The sequence below is a fragment of the Phacochoerus africanus genome, chromosome 2, assembly GCF_016906955.1.
Source record: "Phacochoerus africanus isolate WHEZ1 chromosome 2, ROS_Pafr_v1, whole genome shotgun sequence".
NCBI classification, from domain to species: Eukaryota; Metazoa; Chordata; class Mammalia; order Artiodactyla; family Suidae; genus Phacochoerus; species Phacochoerus africanus.
Window position 1 is genome coordinate 40,095,456 of NC_062545.1, and position 26,182 is coordinate 40,121,637.

Genomic DNA, 26,182 nt, shown 5'->3' on the forward strand with positions numbered 1-26,182 from the left:
ATTAGGATAATGGTGCCAAAAAACGTACTGAAGCAAAATAAAGCATCTTCTGCAGATAAAAGGTTTGAGTAATATTTTCTCAAGTCTATGTAACTATCAAGTAGGGAAAGTCTCTTGTGTCCTTTTTTCCCTATTTTTGTGTCTTAAAAGATAGGCCACACAGAAAATATCTTACACTGCTATAAGGATGAGTTATATATACAGTATTTTTTATGACTTGTGTGTCCTCATATGTAAACATATGAAAGCAGAATCCTATTTCCTACACCAAATTAGTGATCTATTATTTCATCAGTAAAACTTGTGCAAATTGTTTTGACTGTCCAGGTTTATACTTTCTTTTAATCACAATCATAAAAATATACTATTGCGGTAAAGTCTATATATAGCTACAAATAAAAAAGTAAAGGGAATCAACACTTAAAAATGGCTTTTAATCTTGGCTCAACAACATAACCTAAGTACTTAAAGCATCAACCTCCAATCCAAACACACACACAGACATACCAAACCTCATATCAGGATTATATTTGAAAATAATACTTTACCTTTTCAATTCAGAAAGCCTAGACTCAATAGTTTCTTGTTTTATTTGAACCTTCTGAGCACTACTTATAATTTTTGTTAAATCTTCCTGACGAATTTTATTTTCTTCTGGTTTTGAAGATGAAACCTTTTAAAAAGTAAATTTAGGAAATTAAACAAATACTAAATACTAGCGTTATAATTCAAGGCTTCCCTGTTATAAGACGTTTTTATAGCCTATTCAAGGAAGTGAGATCTAGTTCCAAAAGCCCAGGAAAAGAACAGACTTCACAGCTCATAGAGAGGATAAGGCATAATCAGTTTATTTATTTTTAATGTGGAAAAGTTTCCATGAGCTGGAACATCTTTTTTTTTTTTTTTTGTCATTTCTTTCTGCTAAAATTCCCTCTAATTTCCCCAAGCCTTTTATTAACACATTCCATATTTAATTAAAATTATGCAGTAATAGGCCATTTTTCTTTCATGGTCCACTACCCTGTATCCCTACCCCTTCCTTCTGTGGATTTAGTCAACATACTTATTTCAGCAAAACATATCACCCATTCAAAAAATGCATTATTAGGAGTTCCTGTCATGGCTCAGTAGTTAACAAATCCGACTAAGAACCATGAGATTTCGGGTTCGATCCCTGGCCTTGCTCAGTGGGTTAAGGATCTGGTGTTGCTGTGAGCTCTGGTGCAGGTCACAGACACAGCCTGGATCCCACGTTGCTGTGGCTGTGGTGTAGGCTGGCAGCTACAGCTCCGATTAGACCCCTAGCTTGGGAACCTCCATATGCCATGGGAGCAGCCCTAGAAAAGGCAAAAAGACAAAAAGAAAAAAAAAAAGTACTGTTAATTGTCTACTACATATAAGGGATTTCTTTTGGGCACTGGATATTCAGCAGTGAACTACAGAAAAAGGCCCTCCAGGCGGCTTTCTCATAGGAGCTTACATTTTTTAGGCTAAATTAGAAGGAATGAGTCATCCCAATCTAGATGACTCCTTATTCTAAGTCAAAATGTAAACATTTCTTTCTATCTAAAAAGTGTTTAAAGACTGAGCCCTCCATATAGTTGAGTGCAGAGAAAAATGAAACAGAAATAATTAAAGTTTTATTAGTTTAAGAAATCCCAATAAGAAGCATCTGTGTATTTCAGTATATTCTTAATTTCAACAACTGAAATATTAATCTTGGACAAGCATACTATATGGTAATGCCCTAATTAAAGCATATAAACAATAGCTCACCTTCCTTTTAATGTTCTCCAACAAGTCATCCTGGCCTTGTTTGAAGTAAGGATGCTGAAATTCAACAGGACCATCTCGTTCCTGCTTCACAATTCCAGAGTCAATATGTACTACTTTTCGAAAACCATCTGAAAAAGATTCAAAATTCAGGTGGCTAAAATACACAAAAGTAAAAAATTAATGGTGTATCTATGGAATATATTTTCCTTTATCATCCCAGTGGGGGAAATGGTTTTATCAGCAGCTGATGACAACAGTCCAAATAAACCACTGTACATACTCACACATATTCAGCTGCCTCACAAAGCTTGCCATATTATTGTGCTTGAAGTATTTGGGAAGAATTTCTTTTGCAAATCTTTGTTCATCCAAAACCAGAAAACTCTGGCCATTCTGAAATTAAAAAAAATTTGAAAAAGACAGTTAGTTAAGATCCTCTGACAGATATTCCTGTTGTGGTTCAGTGGGTTTAGAACCTAACATAGTGTCCGTGAGGACGCAGGTTCCATCTCTGGCCTCACTCAGTGAATTAAGGATCTGGCATAGGTCACAGATGCAACTTGGATCCAGTGTTGCTATGGCTGTGGCACAGGCTGGCAGCCGCAGCTCTGATTCGACTCCTAGCCTAGGAACTTCCACATGCCCCAGATGTGGCCCAAAAAAGAAAAAAGCAAAAGAAAAGAAAAGAAAGATCCTCTGACATTAGGTGATACATACAAATCCCCAACATACAAATCCCCAAACTTGGCAGTCTTTCCACCTTCAGATCATTTTATTCCTGTTAACAGCAACAAAAACAAACTGCAACGAAGTTCCAAACTGCAATCAAGCTCCAAATTGCAATTAAGCTTTAAGACATCAGCCTCAAACGTTTAGAATATGTCTCAAAACAAAAGCTGCTTCATATTCTATGGTAAAACATTAGGATTTCCATTCTTCTATCAAAAACAAGAAAAAGAAATACAGTATACAGCCAGCATAACTATTTAAGTCAATGCAATTAAGACAAAAAATAAGATAAAATTTGAAAGGAAGCTGTATTTTTATCAACAGACACATTTGTATCTTTAATACAATCAACTGAAAAACCACAAGAGAACTCAGTAATATCCAGTTACTAATTATATTTAAAGTCACTAGTGTTATTCCATATAAAAAATAATTTGAAACTTTTTCTACAATAATCAAAAGAGCATGGCTACTGGCATAAAGACAGATCAATCAATGGAACACAACAGAGAACCCAGAAATAAACCCTCATATATATATATATACAGTCCAAGGATTTTTGACAAGGGTGCCAAGAAAATTCAATGGAGAAACAATAGTCTTTTCAACAAACAATTCTGGTAAAACTGTATAATCACATGCAAAAGAATGACCTTGACTCCAACTTATACCATATACAAAAAAATTAACTCAAAATAGTCTGAAGGCCTAAACATAAGGGCTAAAACTATAAAAATCTTAGAAGAAAACATAAGGAAACATCAGATTTCTCTACTTTCTTAATTTTAAAAAACTAAAATTGTATACATTTAAGATGTACATGATGATGTGACATACATTCACAAACGCAATGAAATGACTACTACAGACAAGCTAAATAACATAACACCTACATCAAACTAAAAAGCTTCTACACCATAAAGAACTATAAACAAAAAGAGAATTTAATGGAATGAGAGAAAATATTTGCAAATACATACCTGATAAAGGATTAAAATCTAAAATATATAAGGAACTTTCACAACTCAATGGCAAAAAGAACATAACCCAATTAAAAAACTGGCAAAGCATCTGATTAGACATTTTCCAAAGAAGACATACAAATGGACAACAGTTATGCGAAAGAAAAAGTGCTCAATTTCATTAATCATCAGGGAAACGCAAACCAAAACCAAGTATGAAGTGAATGGGATTATCACTTCATACTTGTTAGGATGGCTACTAAAAAAAAAAAAAAGGTGACAAGTGTTGGTGAGGTGGTAGAGAAAAGGGAACCCTTGTATATTGTTGGCAGGATTGTAAATTAGTACAACTTACAATTTAGTCTTTATGGGAGTTTCCATCGTGGCTCAGTACAAATGAATCTGACCTGTATCCATGAGGATGCAGGTTCGATCCCTGGCTTCACTCAGTGGGTTAAGGATTCCGCATTGCTGTGTGGTGTAGGTCACAGACATGGTTCAGATCCCATGTTGCTGTGGCTGTGGTGTAGGCCAGCAGCTACAGCTCTGATTGGACCCCTAGCCTGGGAACCTCCATATGCCGCAGGTGCAGTCCTTTAAAAAAAAAAAAAGGTCAAGTCATTATGGAAAACATTATGAAGGTTCCTGAAAAAATTAAAAATAGAACTACCATATGACCTAGCAAACCTCTTTTGGATATATATCCAAAGGGTTGTGTATTTACTGCAGATCATTCACAATAACCAAGACAGAAACAATCAAGTGTCTCTCAAAGGAAGAATGGATAAAGAAATTGTGATGTATATATACATATATATAATTTTATATACATATATAATTTTATATACATATAAACACATAATTTTATATACATGTACATACATACACAATGAAACATTATTCAGCCTTAAAAAGAGGGAGATCCTACCATTTACAACATAATCCTCTAAATTCTAAGTAACAGCACAATTTTGTTTGATGCTGTAACTACATTTCTCAGCTCTCCTTACAAACAGAGGTGACCAAATAACATACCTGGCAAATAAGATACAAGCACAGGATGGACTGAGTAGGGCTTTCACAAAAGCTTCTTAAAAAGCAATAAATTCAAAGTGTCAAATCTCTACATTCCGTATTTCTGCTTGGAATTTGAAGCCAATGGCTAGATCTCCATCAATCACTGAAACAGAGGAACTAAGTATGGCTGAAAAGAGATGACTCAGTATCTTCAGATGTAAGAGAAAAATATATCTCCATTTTGTTTAAGCCACTGGCATTTGGATTTCTATTACTTGTTTCTGGACTTAAACTTCACTGATAATACAGCTATTTAAAAAGTCAATGAAGTTTACAGATTATTAACATAAAAATTATTTCTAATATTTATGACAGAAAATTAACTGCATTCACTAATTAAAATTTTTCTAACAAACCATTAAGATGAAAAACCCAATGTGAAATTCAGAAAAAGGTTGGGTCTCATTCACAACAGAATATACAGCAAAACAAATGATTTTCACTAATTAGATTGACAAAATTTTAAAAATTGGACAATAACTAGTGTCAGTTGTTAGGTAATAGATACTAAAATTTAAAAATGCATACATCTTTTTCTCTTAAAAGGGCTTTCCCTCTACCTTAATTCCTCTCAATCTACCCACCCCATGTATCTTTTGTTCACTGTAAAATTTAACAAAAAATATTGTAAAGCCCCTTTCTCCAATTCAGACCATCCACTTACTCTAAAAACTGGCTTTGGTTTTCTCATTCTATGAAACTTTTTTTTCTAGAATGTCAAATGTTCAATGCCCTCTTTTCAGTCCTCATCTTCCTACACCTCTCTGTGGCATTTCATTTGGCTACTGACAGTTCCCTCTTTAAATGTTCTCCTTTTATGGTGTTGAAACCATACATTATTGGGTCTCCTACCTCATATTTTTTTTCAATTGTCTTCCATCTATCAAGAGGCAGTGAGTTTTTTAGATTTCTATCCTTGATCATGATTCCTTTTACACGCTTTCCTTAGGCAATCTAATGTATCTAATTACTGACTTTATTATGTACGATGATTATCACATCTATGCCTCTGCCCCTGACCATCTCAAATTTACCACCTGAATTTTCAATCATTTTTACTCTATGTCCTTTAACTCACTATGTTCTCAATCTATTGTCTATTTCAAGCCCATCTTCCTACTCTCTCAAAGTCAGCTTTTTCCTGTATTCTCCATCCTGGCATGCCCTGTTCCCTTTAAGTTATCCTATTAATTCCCACATCAGTAACAAAAAGGCAAATTAAAGACTCTCAATTTTAACAGCTAGTAACTTAAAGGGGAAATATTTGAAACATTCCTTTTAAAAATAAGAGAAAGAGATTCCATAATGGCTGCTTCTATTTGACACCCTGAGGTCTTAGCCAGCGCAAAAAAGGAAACAAACTGAAGGTATGAGGTTCTGAAAGAATAAAAACTGTTTTATCCAGACACTTATGGATGTACACTTAGAGAATCCAAATCAGTAAAATGATTATCTCACTAGTTTATTATCAATATATAAATCTTACTTGCATTTCTAATTACCAGCAACAGCTCTATTTACTTTTCATTAAAGGATATCACTTAAAATATCTATAAAATCTAACAAAGATGAGCAAAATCTAATTGCAAAAATATAAAACTTTATTAAACAAAACGAATTTACAAATATGCCTTGTTCATAGGAACACTCAATATTACAAGGAACACTCAATATCATAAGGATTTTTTTCTAATCTGATTTACAGTTTCAATACAATTCCAATTTAAAAAAACAAACAAACAAACAACCCCAAGAGGTGTTTTGTTTTCTTTTTTTTTTTTCTAGGTCTGCACCTGCAGCATACAGAAGCTCCCAGGCTAGGAGTTGAATCAGAGCCTATATCACAGCCATATTAACACCAGATTCAAGCCACATCTGTGACCTGTGCCATAGCCTGTGGCAAGGCCAGATCCTTAACCCAATGAGCAAGGCTAGGGTTGAACCCAAATCCTCACAGACACTATGTCGGATTCTTAATCCGCTGAGCCACAATGGGAACTCCCGCTGTTTTTTTTTAATGGAACTTGATTTTAAAACATATATGGAAGAGCAAAGACAAATTGTAGTCAAGACACTCCTGAGGAACAGCCTGCCTTCCCAAAAGCAAGACTTTTTATAGAGCTACAGTAATTAAAACGTGTGATATGTGGGGAAAAAAAAAGGGGGTAACATCCAATGGAGCAGAACAGAGAACCTAAACACAAAATCACAGTAGCTGTCTATAATTTTGCTGAAAGACAGAGGTAGCAACACAAATCAGTAGAGGAAGAAACTATTCAATAAAGGAGCTAAAACAACTAAATATCTATATGGAAAATAACTGGAAATAACTGAAAAATTGGATCCCTTATACCACACACACACACAAATCAATTCCATGTGAGCTAGATTTAGATATAAAATGCAAACCTCTAAAACTTTCAGAAGAAAGATGGAAAAGTTTTTTTTTTTCCTTGGAGTAGGTAAGCAAAAAAACTCTGAAGAAACAAAAAAATGAACCACAAAAAAAGGATGATAAATTATACTAAAATTAAGAACTTATACTCATCAAAAGAAAGTAAAAAAGACAAGCCACAAATAGGGGAAGGCATATCCCCCCAATACAGAGAATATATAAAGAATTCCTACAAATAATAAAAAGGTAAACCATCAAATAGGAAAATGGTCAAACATTTCATAGAATAGGAAACAAATGGCCAATATATATGAAAAGTGCTTGAACATATCACTTGTCAGGGAAATATAAATCAAGACCTCTCTGAGATAACATTTTATATCTACCAGATGGGTAAAAATTAGTAAGAATGAGAATAACAAGTTGTGAAGATATGGACTACTAGAAAAATCTCATGCATACCTAACAGGAGTACAGACTTGTTTGATTTCCTCAGAAAATAATTTGATATTGAGGCTGCACATTTCACACCTATTTTCTAGAAATTTCACCCTTCAATGTAGGTAGAGAAACTAGAGAAATTTTTGCTTATATACACAAGAGGTATATAGGAACATGCACAACAAGATTTAACATGGTTAATCATCTCCTTGAACCAGTTTCTTCTACTCTCGTTTTTCCCTTCTCAATGTTCCATCTCAATCTCCTCTGCTGACTATTTCTTGTCCTCATATTCCCTAAATATTGAAGTACTTTATCTTTCAGGTCCTTCTATCTTCATTTGTCTCCCTAGATGATCTCATCCAGTCCCACGGCTTTACCACTCACAAGCTCCAAACTCCACCTTGAACGCCAGAAACTTACATTACCTAAGCATCGTATTTAACGTGGTCACTTGAAAGTCTTGGTACGAAGTCATTCATGCTCTCCTTTTTCCCAGCACTGTACTTCTTCACCTCCTCTGAAATAAGGTATGGCCATTTGACCAAGTGTGGTCAATGAAATGTAAGAAAAACAAAATGATTTTCAAATAATACTAGTGATCCATTTGAACCTCAAAGTTAACATGACCAAACAGAATCCCCACCTGCATTTCTCTGAATTTTCCCCATCTCAGTAAATGGTACCATCATCCAAATCTATGAGTCATTCTAATTTTTTCTGTCCTTCCTCCAACTCCAGCCAATGTACCACTAATGCAGCTCTGCCTTCAAAGTAGTTACCATAACTGACTGCTTCTCATCACCTCCACTGCTACTACCCTAGCCTAAACCACACTATTTTCAATACCATCATAGAAAACTATGATAGTCTTCTAACTAGATCCCTCATTTACAATCTCCTTCCCATGGCCCAAGGCCCTGCACCATCTGCTCCTACCTACCTCTCTGACCTCACACTCATGTTATCTAAAGATAATCTAACCACATGAGCCTTCTGCAATCCGAAGAACATGCCAGGCTCAAGGCCTTTACATTTGCCATTCCCCTTTGTCTGGCCCATCCATTCTAATCATTCAGATCTCTGCTCATATATCACCTCCTCAAAGAGGCTTTCCTCATCACTCTTAAAATACCAACAAATTCCAGTCATTTTACATGCTACTGATCAAGCTACTGCTCCAAATTCATTCTTCAGTGTCTACTCTGCAAATATGGAGCTGAGCCTTAAATATCTTTTTTCTAGCATGATGTTAAGCTTTGTCATAGAAGATACTAGAGATATTACCTTCCTGGTTCCAGTGTCTCCTTGGCACATTCCTGCTGGGCAGGCAGGTTCTCCAGTACCCAGCTCTTGCAGTGCATGGGAGGCAGCAGCACTTTAAGGCCAGCAGCTTCCCCCAACACTCCCTCTCCCTTGGGATGTTTCAAATTGAAGCATCTGCCTAATATCTCCCATGAACACCTTTCTAGGGTACTCTAGAGCATAGGCTGATCAATATGTTCTTAAAAGGCAAGACAGTAAATATTTTAGGCTTGCAGGTCATAAGGTCATACTCTGCCCTTCTAGCAAGAAAACAACTATAGATAATACGTAAATATACTAAGTGTGGCTATATTCCTAATAAAATTTATTTATAAAACAGATGATTGGCCCATGGGCCATAAAATCTGCCAACCCCTGCCCTAGAAGGCATAGTTTCAGCAAGTTCTGAAGGACAGATTTCCACTAGGTCCCACTAGTGTGGCATCAGTGACTTCTCGGCCATTCAATAAGGTATGGTCATTCTCTCTCCAACAAGTCTTAGACTTGGGAGAAAGGGCTCTTACTTGAGCACTCTACCTCAGACCTATCAGTGATGAATGCATCTTACATTCTTTAGAGTTTTCTTTACTCCAATTCTCCTGATATAGTTAATAATTCTATTAAACTTTCTCTGTTCAAAATACTGTGATTTCTGCCTCCTAATTGGACTCTTAACTGATACTCTCTCTATCCTGCTTTATTTTCTTTATGGTACTTTTCACTAACTGAAATTATATCATTTGTGTTTGCTGACTTTTTAATTACCAATATCTTTCACTAAAATGTAAGGTCTATGAAGGCAGCTATTTTGTTCACTCCTGAATGAATTCCTATTATCTAGCACACTGTCTGGTTTTAACAAGAGTCACAACAAGCATTTGTGAGTTACTAAATAGATGACTCTTTAGTCACAGTGAACCATACTATATTTTTAGAATTTCAATTCTTGGATTATATTAAATGAAGAGCTTTATGCCTCTTGTTTATATCCGCTCTCTCAAACACAAACAACCCTAACTCATTCATTCACATCATTCTGTGTCTCTGCTTATGGTATTCCTAAAAATAATCTCTGAGAGCAAATATTCCACCTTACTGTTGTTTAAACCTGTGAAGCTTAAACAATATAACACAGAACACTCAATTTACATTTTTTAAGGGACAAAAAAGCCACTACTACTCAGTAGGGTGGGAAGGATGATAGCTTTTCTTTAGGTCTTACTCATAAATACTGGCAAACTTCCAAAGAGTAGTAACAGTTGTTTCTGCTCAAATTTGCATTCTTGGTTAAATATGTCCAAAATACTCAATAATAATATAATACTTCAGGCTCATTACTTAAAAACACTTTCCAAAACAGAAATCTCTAACACTTTTTTAAACAACTAGTCTATAATTTCTTAATGCTTACTAACCATTCCTTCTGAGTCTCTAGCTTATTCTCTCTTATGTATACAAGTAAAAAGTACCTGTCAACGAATCGATCTTTTCTGTAGGCCCATCTAAAGTGGATTTTACCCCTACTCTGCCACCACATTTATGGCCTTTGTTATTCTCACTTGAGAATACTGTAATAAAGCAATGGTTGTTGGAAACCTCAAAACAATATCATAACAGTAGGAAGTCTAAGGATCTACTGTTCAAATTCATCCAAAACAGCTAGAAAACACTGGACAAATTCTGGTTTTACCCCCTTTCTCTATTTCCTGATTTGCCTCTGCTGATTTGAGATAGACAGGGAAGCTGAGATTGCCATAGGACCCCAAAAGATGGAACAGACAGGTATGAGGTCCTTAGTGAAAATCACTTCTTGGTTTTGTGAAGCAACCTGAGGAACTGGGACAAAGATAGTAACACTGGCAAAACAAAGACTTTCCTTTTTTCATATTGCTTGATTTCAATATACACTAATTATCATATACCAGTAATGGTAAAGGCTGTTCCTCACTATCAATGGTGAGAACTTCCATTCAACTTCCACAACCTCTTGTCCCTGAATATCAAGTTTCCCCAGTTGCTTCCAAGCTAAACCTGTGCCCTCTGTTTAGGACTCTGTTACATTTAAAACAGGTTTAGGTAGTCTGACAGTACTCTGTCCTTGACTCTGATAACAGACTGCCTACCAGAGTCAAAATAGCTATACAAAATTTTGAAGTAATAGGGCATGTAAAAACAAAAAGAAAAGAAAAAGAAACATCAATGGTGGAAATTTAAGGGATGTACAATAGGTTTAAAGACTCTCAATATAAAGAAATTTTTATTATTTAAGTCTGTAACAGGGAGTTCCCTTTGTGGCAAAGTGGAAACGAATCCATAGTATCCATGAGGATGCGGGTTCCATCCCTGGCCTTGCTCAGTGGGTCGGGGATCTGGATTTGCCATGAGCTGTGGTGCAGGTAACAGACGTGGCCTGGATCCTGTGTTGCTGGATCCTGTGTTGCTGTAGCTCTGACATTCGACCCCTAGCCTGGGAATTTCCATATGCCGCGGGTGCAGCCCTAAAAACACACCCACACATACACAAAAGTCCATAACAGTATAATTTTGATTGTTCAGAAGATTATAATTCTGTAATCAATGATGTGGATAGGGGTACTGTTTCATTTTTGTCCTATTACAAATATAATTCTTCAGGAATATTAAACTAAGCTTTTCAAATTGCAGTTGGTAGGACTTTTCTCCCCTTTCCTTATATTAAAGCTAGAGAAATAAATTATTTTTCATAAGTGAAAATAATTGCATAAAAGACTGCCTGGTTTCCAAAACATCTGCTACTTCTTAAAGGTCTTAATATGATTTTCACTCAGATAGTATAAATGCTAAATTACCTCAACAGAAGTCCAGCAAAACAAGTATGAAAGAAACCAGAAACAACTGTAAGTAGCATCTTAAAAGAGATGAGAGTAAATTATTTTGGTTTTTCCATCTAACATCATTGTTCAACTAAAGTTTTACCTTTCATTGTTAACCCTGTTTTTGGAAAAATCTGTGGGAGAGTAAAACAGTTTCCCTACACAACTAAGCTTAGCCCTAGACAAAATTAATCTAGAACTGTCCACTGACTTGTGGAGGGGAAACCTTTTGGTATAAAACTAAATACTGTGATAACCTGTATTAAGTGTACTGCTACTGGTGGAAGAATGATTTGAGAGGTCAGAAATCTATGTTAGAGTCCCATCTCCAATAATGGACAGCTTTGTAATTATAGATAAATAATCTAACCTGTCTAAGCCTCAAATCCTCATCCACATAAGGCTAAGACCAAACCAGATGATCTTGGAGATTCTTTTCAAGCCTAATTCTAACTTTATCATTCCTCATTTCCATTACTTATTCCAAGAATTTCACTGCTTCATCAAACATTTATTAAGTACCTACTGGGTCTCTTGGCACAAATACATTCCCTGCCTTCACTGAATTTATACTTTAATTGTCCTATTATATTTTACAAAATAAATAGCTAAAACATAAGTTTAGACAAAAAATGGGAAAAGTAAGAGTGATTTTAAGTGGCTTATTTCAGTTAGAATTCATAAAGTGATGCACTTATGGATTAGTATGAAACTCTCCACATTTGATATTGCCCATTAAAGAAGAATATTTTTAAAATATTTTGGCTAATCAGAACTTGTTAGACCTGCCACTGACAAAATATCCCTTAATTAAAACCAATTACAAATATATTTAGGGACCATTCCTAGGCAATAAAAACAAGATAGGTATGATAAAAGTCAGCTTGGGAGTGGGGAGACTCTTAGTCCAAACCCTAACTCTGCTGAGTAATAGCAATCTGTGCTGATCCATCCTTGTCAACTTTTAATCCTTATGACTGATGAAGAGCATGAGACATTTTTTATTTTTAAGTGTATACTGGTGACTGGATTCCTTATTTTCACCATTCTTAGTACAACTTTACAGAATTCATCGAATGTTTAACAAACAACATTCAATCGATGATACTGACCTTCAAGAAAACTGAGTCCTAGAGGGAGATAAAGAAAATTAAAAACTGACAGCAATATAAGGCAGAATATGCTGTTATAGTAGTCAAAACTTCACATACTCAATATAGTGCTTCCTATTACCATAAAAGTTAAGTAATAAAACTTAAGGTTCCTATAATAGGAAAGGAACAGAAAAGAAAGGGAGAAGAAAAGGAAACATTTACTCAGCACTTAACAGGTGCTAGGCATTGTGCAGGTAGTTTTCACTTTTTTCCAGACCTCTAAACAAGATAATATCCCAAACGGATGATCATCTACAGTAAGAAAACTCCACTCCCCTTCACAAAATGATTCCAAGAGCTTAAGAGTGTATTCTAACGTAAGCGCAGTTTATGTAATAATCACTCTAATTAGAATCTTAGCATTTGGAACTAAAGGGGGTCTTGGATCACCTAAGCAACCCGTTCATCTTACGGAGGATGACACTTGGGCCAGACAAGACAGGGATCTTGATTAAGGTCATCCTTGTTTAGTGGCACAATTAGGATCTAACCAATGATCACGGCATCTATACACCACACTGCTGGCAACCGTTCGGTGAAATTTAGCTCTTCACTCTGTTACTGAACACCTGTCTGTGGACACTTTTATTAAAATAATCCTAAAAATGCGCTTATATCAATGGCTCGGGATCTCCCGTGAATAATGTACCATTTTCTATATAATATTTTTAAACCTCCTGATAAGCAGGAACCTGCGTTTACACAATTGCCTCCTTCTCTGACTGCTGTCCTAAAGAGCCGAGGCGCGAGGCGCGCTGAGTGTCTGTTTGGGGGGCAAGAATCAGGTCGCGTTGGTAACGACCGCCTCAGAAAAACCCCGCGGTGAAGATCTCGGGCAGAGCTGCCGGTGCCCTCATTGAGCTACAGCCCGCGAGCCGGGCGGGAGGACGGAGGATGAGTGTGCAGTAACGTGGCCCCCGCGTCTCATCGGCCGCCCGCGTTCAGCAGGCCGGGTTCCGAACGCCGCCTGGCCGGACCGTTACGGGGTCTCCCGGGCAGCGGCGCCCCGCGCGGGCCGCCCCTCCCCCACCGCGGCCTGAGCCAGCGGCGCCGGTCCGGACCCCGGCAGCTACCCGAGCGAACAATACCGGGGTGCCCCGCGAGGCCGCACGCCGAGGCCCGCGCCACCCCGCCATCCCCCGCGCCGCGGGCCTCGCAGAGAGAGTCGAGCCGCAGGCCGCGAGAGACAACCCCGCTGGAGCAAGCGAGAGAGGAGGTTAGCCAGGGGGTTCGGAGGCCGCCGTGCCCTCACCCTTACCTGACTCCAGGTGATGAACTCGTTGGTGTGGGTTTCCTCCACAAGCGTCCACAGCTTGCTGAGGAAAGCTGGCACGTTCGAACTCTGCTTCATTGTTAACGAGGAGCAGGGATTCCAAATTCTACACCCGAACGCGGCGATAGCGACGGCGGCGGTGGCGGCGGCGGCAGCTGCTCCCCGAGAACGCCCACAACGCAGGCGCAGCAGCTCCCGGGCCCCGCCCCCCCGGCCCCGCCAGGCGTGCAGTGAGGCGGGGTGGCCGGGCGGCCGCACGTGATGGACAAGTTTCCCCGCTCGGCCTGTGCGCACTGGTCCCGCGCCGGTTCCGTTCGCAGCCAATCCCAGGCGCTGAACTCACGACAAAGAAAAGTGATTGGATACTGCAGACTTTGGGGTGGGATTAAAAGGGGGGCGCTGCCTTTTCATTCGCCTTTTATACAGAAGCTCTCGCTGTAGCTGACCTTAGGGGCAGGGGAGTGTGTTTGGTTGTTTCACGTGGAAGCGGCTTTGGGTGCTTGGGTTTTGGCTGGAAGGCTACAAAAAGTCCTCAGGGGCCTTTGAGTCATAAGTTTGGTAGGCAAAGTGTGGTTGCCTCGGTCAGGCAGGGGGAAGGAGAGTAATAATTCACATGCGGGAAAAACAGCTTTTAAGCGTGATTTGCTAGGCCCGAGTTGAAACGGTCTTGAAAATAATGAACCTTGTCTTTTAATTTTCATTGGGAAAAAAATTGTTCCTTTAGAATGAGTTTATCAAAAAGAGGAATTTAATAACTCACTCTTTACTGAACACATACTACAGTGAATCAAGAATTGTAATAGGCACCTTGCATGCTATTTAATTTGACAGACACAGAATGCTCACTATGTGGTCAGCGTGAAAAGAAAGCGTCTCAATCAAAATAACTGTTCCGTTAGATAATTTACAGGTATATTCTTAAAATAATTGTCCTTTTTGTGTTATGTCCTTTACAGATTTGGTATAGTGGAGAAAATATTACAGAAGGAGTCAGCATATCTGATTTAGGACACATTAGTGGATATTAGATTTCACTGGTAGTATGTAATTTAGAGAAATCCCTTAATCTGTCTGTGCCAATATTTACCATCTCTTTATTAGGAGTAAAACTCTTTTACCCCTGTGAGATAACATTAATTACATAGTAGGTGTGAGAATACTTTGAATATATAAAGAATTGTACAAAAAATTGTACAAAATAAATGTACAGAAAATTTTTTTTTGCAAAAGTCAGAATGTAATGTATAAGAGTTTACAAACTGAGTTCCCATCGCAGGGCAGTGGGCAAAGAGTATGACTGCTTCTGCTCCGGTCACTGCCAGCTTGGATTCAATTCCTGGCCTGGGAATTTCCATATACCATGGGTGTGGCCTTAAAAAAAGAGAATTTACAAACAAGTTAGAGGTAACAATTACAGTTTATATGAAATTCAACATAGAATAGATTTATTTCCTAGGTACATCTAACATAATACAATAAAAAATAAAATACACACGATTTCCAAAGAGCTAATATTGAATACTAACTTTGTGTTCATAAATGATATGTTTGCTGAAATAAAATCAAATGTATGGAGGGAGACATTCCACAAATTAATTAATATTTGTTGAGCATTTCTATATGCCCAGGGATTTACATATATAATTTAATCCTCCTTAATCCTCCTAACAACCCAGTGCAGTAGGTCTTACTTCATTTTCCCAATGAAAATTCTGAGACTCAAAGTGAATTTACCTATATTACAGGTAGTAAACAAGAGAGAGTGTGTAAACCCAGGCTTTATTGAGTTCAAAAGCCCATCCTCTTTTCATTGTATGATGATGACACTGCATCGTCAAAAGCCCATCTCTACTTCAGATGTTTATACTCTGACTTAAGAAACAAGAGGAACACAATGACCAGCAGTTACTAATATTTTTTAAAAGATCTAAATTTATATCATAAAACAAGTACTGAAAAGTTTAGAAAGACAGAGTTAAATGAGTTAAGGTAGTAAGGGAAGACTTCTTAGAAGATGGTAACTTAAGTTGGGTCTTGAAGTAAAAATGCATTTCAATAGCTAAAAACTATCCCATAACACTGAGCAAAGATGGGAAAATTAATAAGCACAATCTGTTTGACTGACAGCACAGGAGATCATGTCTGAGGAGGAAATGTGGCCTACTTTCATGGCATTGTATTACTTCTATCTGAAAACAAAACTAAGTGGTGTGGTTTGATACAAGCAAAAACTCCTCTTTGGGCATTCATCCTGTGCAGTTGTAGGCCTATACTTAATAGGGGCCCCATGCTTGGTTTAATGCTCTGCACATCACCATCTTGAAATTCTTAATTTTTGTACAAAGGACCCTGCATTTTCACTTTGCATTGGGTCCCTCAAATGATATAGCTGATCTGCTTCCAATATATTACACATATAGATCAGTGCCTCTCAAACTTTATCCTGTATCCAAATCACTTGGAGGCAGGAGACTATCAATGTAACAAATGAGCAGGTATTACTTATAATACTCATTAGGTCAGCCACAGGGTTAAGTTATTAAGCAGCTAATATGATGATGACACCAGGAAATAGGTGGTGCGTCTAAAATCAAATGGCTGTGTTTGGAATGGAAACCATGCCTTTTGCAGTCTGAAACATATGCTTTTTTTTCCTTTTTACCAATGTGCCTCAAGTTTTAGCCTATATCAGAATCATCTGGAGAGCTTCTGAAAAACAAACTGCTGCTTCTTTTCCCCATCCCCTGCTCCACTCAGTAGATCTGGGGTTCAGGCCAAGATTTTGTATTTCTGAAAGGTTCCCAGGTAACACAGATGCTGCTGGCCCTGGGTCCAGAATTTGAGCACCACAATTGTAAAAGAAAAATTAGTAATCTGACATTCCCTTCCTCCTTCAAGGGCAAGTACGATTTTTCACAGGCTTGTTGCTGTTCGCACTTCTCCTCAACAAAATCCAGAATTTCCAGGAATAATTTAAAGTACTATGTTTTCTTTATAACATAATCCTTAATATTTATTGTAATTAATAAACTTTTTGAAAACTTTAAGAATGTACTAGAGATATTTTTGGGGAAAAGAAAATCCTTATTGGCTCATTTGCACTTAAATCTGAAACTGAGAAGGGAAGAAGACCAAATCAAGCTAATTCACAAGTATTTGCCACCTATAATATCCCACAAATATTAGAAGAAACATATTTGAGCCAAAGTCAACAATTTTGAAATGTTTATGATGTTAGAGGATAAAAACATTATTTTCTTAAACTGAACTGCCTCCTGTTGACTACAAATTAGGAAAGTTGGAATATTTCCATGACTCATTTGCAGCCTGGAGTGTAAGATTTAGAAGATTTAGAATAACATTGGAAAATATGAGTGAACCAAGCCTTTCCCTAGCAAATAGAAAAGCATATTTTATTGTACTTTGATGCTTTAAAGTGTCCGATTCAGACTGTATAAATTCTCTCTAATCAATTATGCAAAACAAGGGGGAATCAGCAGTGCAATCAGACTAGCTCGTAATTATTACTTTCAAGGATAGCAAGACTGAAACCAAAGGTGAAGAAGTGCATAGAGGTTTCCATCTACCTTTCTGTCCGGACAAAGTGTTGATTTTCTTCAATTTGCAATGACCTATGGGGCCTTCAGCAAATCACTTGACACCTCCAAGTCCTAGATTTGTATGTGTAAAATGTGAGTAAAAATACCTGTTATACTCACTTCAGAGTGGTTTTGAGGATCAAATAAGTTGCTTCTTTCTCCTATCTATTCTATTTTATTTTATTGTCTTTTCGTCTTTTTAGGGCCACACCCACAGCATATGGAAGTTCCCAGGCTAGGGTCTAATAGGAGCTTTAGCCGCCAGCCTACGCCACAGCCACAGCAACACCAGATCTGAGCCATGTCTGCAATCTATACCACAGCTCACGGCAACACCAGATCCTTAACCCACTGAGTGAGGCCAGGGATCGAACCAGAAACCTCATGGTTCCTAGTCGGATTTGTTTCCGCTGCACCACGAGGGGAACTCCTTTTTTTTTTTCAATTTTCTAGTCTACTCTTAACAATCTTTACAGATATCTTTTTAAGACACAAATCTGAAAAGTTCTCTTCCTGACTTAAAATGGTTCAGTGGCTTCCCATAATTTTCAAAATAAATCCAAACCTTTTAAGACAGTGTAAAATGACTTTCTGTGATCTGATGCCCTCTACCAATTCAGCCATTGTCTTTACAAACACCTTACCCTTAGCCATACCCAATTCTTCTAGTTACCTTACTGATCATCTTCTTTCACACCTCTCCGCACAGCTCTGTTGCCCCTGTGTGGAGAGCCCTTCATCTTCCCCATTATCCCAAAAGTTCCTCCTTCAAGGGCAAGTTCGATTCTATACACTTCCATGCAGAAGTCACTTCTTTTGGTCAAACTCTCCCAGGAGACCTATATTATAGCACTTGTTACATCATATTGTAGGGATTTATTTAGATACATTTTTTCATGCTAGACAATGATACAATTTCAACATAAAGACTAAGTCATATTTACATTCGTTCTCATCCAAAATGGCTATGGCAGTACTGGTACACAAAAGATTCTCAATAAATATTTGTTGACTTCATCAATGCATACACAAACAGAAAAGTGCTAACGATCGTCTACTCTTCCATGACCCTCAAATTTGGGTTACTTTTTCCTGCCCTGTGCTTCTGTAGTGTGTGGAACTTGACCCTTGTGGTGTTTACCACACAGCAGTTGCTCATTTACTTTTCAGTAATTCTCCCCAGCCTGGCAGTTTGTGCTTCTATTGTTCACTCTTGTATTCTTAGCAGTAAACACTGCTATAATATAGAACTGCTCAATAAATATTTCTTAAATGAATAATTTTTTTTTTTGTCTTTTTAGGACTGCACCTGCGGCATATGGAGATTCCCAGGCTAGGGGTCAAATCCGAGCTACAGCTGCCAGCCTACACCACAGCCACAGCAACGCAGGATCCAAGCCATGTCTGGAACCTACATCACAGCTCATGGCCATGCCAGATCCTTAACCCACTGAACGAGGCCAGGGATTGAACCCTCGTCCTCATGGATCCTTGTCCATGAGGTTTGTTAACCACGGGGCCATGACAGGAACTCCTAAGTGAACCTTTTGGATAAAATGTACTCTACCTAATAATAAGGAAACACCTTACAACTTATTAGGGCTCAGTCCATGTAAACTTTTTAGTTTCTGAAAAGAAAATGAAGAGAAGGGTAGCTTAAGGATAACTCAACTGAGAAGCATGTGGTTGAGGAACTATGAGTGTAGGAAATAATCAGAATCCTGGAATGTCAGAGAGTCTCAGGCTTGAGGTCACTTTGGAAACAAATGAAACTTTGTCAATAGTGACAAAATAAGTGGAGGGTAGAAGACTATGTAGAGTTAATTTCTTAAAATTTTCAAAAAGGTGAAAGAAACTTTTTTCCTAAGGCTACACCTTGGATGTTAAAGGGATTGGCCAGAGGAGCTTTTAAAGTAGGAAATGTGTTAATACTTCTTGTACCAGACTTGGGCTGGCACTGCTCTATGTGAAACTCCCACTGTATGCCAAATGTGCTAGAATCCAGTCAGCCCCCCAACCAGGGTGACAAACTGGTCCAGATTTGCGCAGAACTTTCTCATTTTAGTACTGCAAGTCCTATGCCCCAGGTACAACTTTGGTCCCAGGCAAACCAGGATGGTTGGTCACCCTAACTGCAGCCTCTTCATGTTGGACAGGAAGCAGGAACTCAAGCTAAGCCAGGTGACTTTTATAGCAGCTACTGCAAATGAGAAATATAAAACTTTAATGCAGTTTTTAGCTTTTCTGGAAGTGAGGTGGAAGTATTTTTTCACAGATGTAAATAAGCATTCCGATAGAATAGCATCATGCTAGGTTTTCAGTGTCAGTTCCCTGGGACTGGTTCTGCTCCAAGTGGAGGTGATGGCCAAGATAGAAGGTGTTTGAACTTCATCTTTCTAAATAGTGGGGTTTAAATGATCATTTCATTCAAATCATTTGATGGACATCTGAGCCCTCTTAATAAGTTGAGTTACACAGCTTGTTTAAGGAAATTTACCCATACCTTAAACATAAGATTAAACTGGAAAAATTGACTTGAGTGGCTTTAGGTAGATGTGTGCCATGATCTGAGAAGTGTGTAGGGAGGTGGCAACCACTTCTAACCTGTTTGAAGCAGTATTGGGGGACTAGCTGGAAAGGTAAATGTCCATTCTAGTCTATGGGCTCACAGCGCAGGTTTGGACAGTAGAGACCAAATTGAGCCTGCCAGGGTAGAATTCAATGACTTCTGACCTTTCAGAGAAAAGTCTGGCATTGTTTGAATGCAAGATCATATTAAAGAACTGCTAAGTAATGGCAGAACTTTGGATTATAAAGCCCTTAATATATGATGAATGTTAGGTTTGTTCTAATTTACTTGAAAATACTGCTATTTAAACAGTGGTATGTAGTGTGATAGTTTATTGTAATTTACACTCTAAGGGCAGTTAGTTAACATTTGAATTACCCTAAGTAACTATGCATACTCCAGGAGTGGTTAGTTAGCACTTGAAAGACTAAGGAATAGCCCACTCTCTGAAGGCTTTAATCTTAATTTTATCAAAAAAAAAAAATTTATAAACACAGAAAGATTTGTTAACTGAGAAAATGGATGTGGAAATGATTTTTCCTTAGCAAGATGAAAGAAGTTCAGGATATGGGTATGAACCAGAAATAGTGTATTAGTTTTCTCTACTCTTGACTAAATCTGGCAACAAGATATCTTGAGCCTATAGCCTATGCCCTTCCTTAAGTGCCCTAACCTTAGGACTCTAATAAATCCTGATTTCAGAGTCCTTCCCAGGCCCATTCAGGAAATTTGGGTAGCCTGGGTTAAGAGGAAAAATAGAGACTCACGTACATATTTTAGAATCACATACATATTTTAGAGTCTTTGACAATCACAAATCAAGTTAATAAATTGTAAAAATAAGTTGTTTTCCTACCTTGACAAATACATATTCATAATGAACAGTTGAAAGATATATGTTAATCTGTATTTTATTTTATTGTCTTTTTGTCTTTTTAGGGCTGCACCCGTGGCATATGGAGGTTCCCAGCTAGGGTTCCAATTGGAACTGTGGCAACCGGCCTACACTAGAGCCACAGCAACGCAGGATCCAAGCCCTGTCTGTGACCTATACCACAGCTCACTACAAAGCAGGATCCTTAACCCACTGAGCAAGGCTAGGGGTCAAACTTGCATCTCATGGATGCTAGCTGGGTTGGTTAACCACTGAGCCACAACGGGAACTCCTAAAACTGTATTTTTTAAAGATGCTAAGTTGGTAAAATATCCAAAAGATCAAATTTAATTATTACTGTCTGGTATCTGTTGGATGAGAAGTGTTTCAGATGATTAATAAAATACATATAAAATTCATAATCATTATATATTTATTTCATAAAATTGTTTCTTTTTGCCTTTATTTCAGCAAAATAATTAGGTTGTCATAAAGATTTTTACATAATTTGTGTTCAAATGGTAACCATCAGAGTATTAAAAATGTAATTATATTCAAAGCATTACGGCATTTAAAATCCAAATTTGAATATATTTAATAAAATGTGTTTTAAAATAAATGTAAAATATTAAAAACGAGGATTATGTTAATATATTTTTAAGTTATAAAATATTAAGAATTATGTAATCAAATTTTAAGTGTGTCCCCCTTTTAGCTGTTGTGACTAACGTCTCTAGGAACGTTGCTGTATATACATAGTGTTATGCATTTTGCTTTTCTCACTTGATTATGTTAATATATTTTTAAGTTATAAAATATTAAGAATTATGTAATCAAATTTTAAGTGTGTCCCCCTTTTAGCTGTTGTGACTAACGTCTCTAGGAACGTTGCTGTATATACATAGTGTTATGCATTTTGCTTTTCTCACTTGACAACACATGGTGGAAATTCTTTTAAGTCAACTGGCATAGCTATAATTTACTTCTCTTAATGACTCCATGGTATTCTGTGGTGTGTGTTCAGCACAATATATTCAGCCGTTCTGTTACTGGTGGGCATCGGCTTTGTTTCAAGGCTTCTGTTTATTTATTTATTTCACTCTGAAAGATGCTAGCAAAAAAAAAAAAAATCCTTAAACATGAGTCATTAAAAACTGGTGCTTTTATTTCTTTAGATTAGTGAATTCAAATATTCATGTATAATTTGCATGGTAAATCTGTATGTTTGATTATTGTACCGGCGTATAAAAAGAAACTCCTGCTGATTAAAAAGCTCCACAATTGAGCTGACAGAATGCTATTGTATACGTATCCAACACATGACGCTCCTAGCAACCAGAAATGTCAACATCATGCTTCTATGGCAATAAGCAAATGTTTAAGCTTGATAGGGAAGACTCTTATATCTGGTGTTCAGGCAAGTTTTGACTATTAGATAGAAATTAAAGGAGATACCTTTGTCCTTAGATATTTTCATTACATATTCATGCAAAGCCAGGGAACTGCATACTTATTACAAGTGTCTGCAAACCCTGGTGGTTAAAGGTATATTATATGTTACTACTGGTCCTATTTAGTTCTGGTTTGCTGTTCACTAAATTAGATTTATAATTATTGGTAATTATCTCCTCAATATCTATTCAGCTATGCAAAAACAGTAAAGAAAAAAAAAACAACCTAGTGTTTGCAGAGATATTTATTGAAATTAAGACCCAGAGAATTTTGATTGCGTTCTCATAGATTCACAACCAGTGTGACATATGTGTAGTGTTTTGATTCAGAACTTTTTCACTTTAAAACTGATGCCTTTCCATCACTTCGTTTAGGACTTACCTTTCAAGGAATGAAGAAATCCAAATCAAACCTGGTACCCCAGGTCTCCTATCGGATGTGCCTGGAGTGAATGTGTGGCTTTTCCAGGCCATAATGGCAGCCTTCCCTTTCAACTTGCTTTACTCCTCTGGACCCTATAACTGTAATCCAGTCACAGTTTTCTGATTTGCATTCTAACTCCCATGCTAGCTTAGAGCCCTGCCTTGACCTATCTATTTCCCTGGGTTTCTTGCTTAGCCACAGATCAGCCAAGACCCCTAGAGGCCAATTAACAAAACTGTTATAATGATAAGTATAAGAAAGTTCAATAAAGTTCTGCTTTTTCTATGATGATTGCTTTGATGTTTTTTAAAAATATCGAAATATTCAAAAATGAAAGAACTCCAAACCCACACAAAAAACATGTTTTGGTTCACCTGCTTTGCCCAATGCTTAGTTAGGTAATTGGGTGCTGCAGCCTTGCTTCAACCAGATAGATGATTCAGATCTTTGGATTTTTTTTTAATCTTTTTTTTTAAGACCCCACCATCAGCACATGAAAGTTCCCAGGCTAGGGGTCCAATCGGAGCTGTAGCCACCTGCCTACACCACAGCCACAGCAATGTGGGATCTGATCTGCGTCTGTACTTACACCACAGCTCATGGCAACGTCGGACCCTTAACCCACTGATTGAGGCCAGGGATTGAACCCACATCCTCATGGATAGTAGTTGGGTTTGTTAACCACTGAGCCACAACCGGAACTCCATAGATGACTCAGATCTTGATACTGGGTGCTATGGGTTGGATTGTGTCCTCCCCCACCCCAACCCCCTCATTGTGGAAATTCTAACTACCAGGACCTCAGAATGTGACCGTTGGACGGTAAGGCCCTTGAAGAGGTAACTAAAAGGGTCAGATGGATGGGCCCTAATCTAATATGACTGGTGTCCTTATAAGAAGAGGAGATTAGGACACAGACAACACACATGCCAAGGGACAATTATGTGAGGACATAAAGAAAAGGTGACCATCTGCAACCCAAGGAGAGATGCCTCAGAAGAAACCAAATCAGCCAATACATTGATCTGGGACTTCTAGCCTACAGAATAGTGGGAAAATAAATTTCTGTTGTGTAAGACCTAGTTTGTGATATTTTGTTATGACAGTTTTAGCAAACTATACCTTAAGTCAGCATCACAGCAGCCCAGCTATTCCTTGGGGTCCCTTTCATGGGCAACAGTACTGGCCCAGATCAGGAAGAAGTTCACCTGTGATGGGATCTGCTGGCCATCCTTTCCCATCTGGCCTGAAGCCCAGCTCCCTCTCCTACCCAGGTTTTACTGATTCATTCTTCCTCCCTTGCAAACTGGCATTGCCAGAAGCCCAGATTCTGAGATTGCTAATGTACTCTCTGCAGGAGGTCCATGACCTTCAACTACACCAAAACCTGACATCATCTCCAAAGTCCAACCACTCTTCATATTAAGCAAACGTAACCAAAATAGTTACTAACCTAGTTGATTTATAATGATTCGGTAAACTGATAAGAAAATTTTCATGGTTGTTAATATTTTATTTATAAATCAAAAGTTTATGGTGACATATTAAGGCATTATTCTAAGCCTTGGTGAATAGAAAATTATTTCCCTATGTTAAAATTAAAATTTAATCTGTGATATTTGTCATTAACTGGAAAAGGTTTAAGGAATAAGCAATACTTGATAAATAAAAAGAAAAAAATGGAACTGGCATAAGGCAGGCTCCATTTAATAATGTATTAATCCTATTACAAGTTATCAAAGAAATGACCCACTCATGTGGCCAATGAAGAGGTAAGGCTGACCCTTAAAAACACGAAATGAAAATCAAAATATTTTATTGTTATTATCTTTGTTCTCTCAAGAAACATTTATCCAAGATTTCCCATACCACTTGTAAAAAAAAAGTTTCACCTTTTAAAAAAAATTGAATAGTAATGATTTGAGATTTTACAATTAATTTACAAAATTTTATTCTTTTGTATTCATTAGTTTTTGACATTTACTAATTCTTGCTAAATTGTATTGGGTAACTCCAGAAATATGCCAGATCCTTTAACCCACTGCACCAGGCCAGGAATTGAACCCAAGCCTCCACAGCCATCTCAGCTGCTGTAGTCAGATTCTTAAACCACTGCACCACAGTGGAAATTCCATAGCTCTGTCCTTATTAATGACAATGTGACTGTAAACCTTTCTGAACTTCACCCACTTACTAAATCTCATAGAGTGGTCATGAAAATTTAGCTGATGAACTTATTGCGGATAAAGAGATATGTAATAGTAAATATTTGATAAATGTTCTCTGAGACTGTCAAATAACCCTGAAACAGTGAAATACTGTTTATTTATTTGAGCAGTTTTCGGGTTTCTTCTGCGCTTTTGATAATTTTCGCTTCCCACTAATGCATGTGCAGACTTAAATGCCATACTCAGTCACGTTTTACTTCTAAGACATAGAATACATTGATTAATTTAGCTGATGCTTCTTTGAATGTCTCTTAGATGTGCTCAATTATATTAGTTTCATGGACAAATCAAGCAAGTATGCAATATTTTGTGGGACCTACCAAAAGGAATGTATGATCTAATGAAGACACAAAACGAAGAGACATAAAATAGAGAATAATATTATTTGGGTAACCCTGACTAGGAGTATAGTGAAATTAAAAGTCATCATAGGTTAGGAGTTCCTTCTGTGGCACAACAGGATTGAAGGTATCTCTGGAGCACCAGGAGACAGGTTCAATACCTGGGCGGTGCAGTGGGTTACAGTATTGCCTCGGCTATAGTGTAGGTTGCAAACTGTGGCTCAGATCTGATTCCTGGCTGGGGAACTCCATATGTCATGGGGAGGCCAAAAGAGAAAAAAAGAAAAGGCATCAAAGATTGGAGAGATTAGAAAAACAACTGTATGGAAAGAGTGTAGTGTACTATTTGAATTGACCTGAATTAACCCTTAACAAAACACCAGCAAAAAGGAATACTTTTACAGCACTTAATATATTCCAGGAACAGTTAAAGTACCTTACATTTATTAACTCACTTAATTCTCAACACATCCCTATGAATTAAGTACTATTTTATCCCATTTTACAAAAGGGGAAAGTAGCAAAGGAAGGGGGAGGATTAGGAATTGTGAGGTTCAGTCTTTCCCATGAAAGGTGGAAGAGGTTTTACCAAAAGGCAGAGTCTATTATGAATACTGTACCTGGACCATCCTCATTGTTTTGACAAATACGTTAAAAAGTCCTAGTGATTCTTTCAAGTGGACGCCACGCTTTAACACAAACTTTTCCCTTTCACTTTGTGTTATTACTCAT

General features: G+C 37.5%; 1 protein-coding gene across 2 annotated transcripts in view; it reads right to left on the minus strand.

The window, feature by feature from the left end:
* The window catches only part of HSF2 (heat shock transcription factor 2), a 33,057-nt gene extending 18,822 nt beyond the window's left edge, over window positions 1-14,235 (minus strand). Inside the window, exons 1-4 of one of the 2 annotated variants that reach the window (XM_047759520.1) lie at window positions 13,950-14,235; window positions 2,061-2,169; window positions 1,777-1,904; window positions 549-673 (exon numbers count right to left, since the gene is read on the minus strand). In XM_047759520.1, coding sequence (XP_047615476.1) covers window positions 549-673; window positions 1,777-1,904; window positions 2,061-2,169; window positions 13,950-14,042 — 455 coding nt within the window. In that variant the 5' untranslated portion in view covers window positions 14,043-14,235. The remainder of the gene's footprint in view (window positions 1-548; window positions 674-1,776; window positions 1,905-2,060; window positions 2,170-13,949) is intronic. The other variant, XM_047759509.1, reaches the window with a different exon arrangement.
* Between the last annotated feature and the right edge of the window lie 11,947 nt (window positions 14,236-26,182).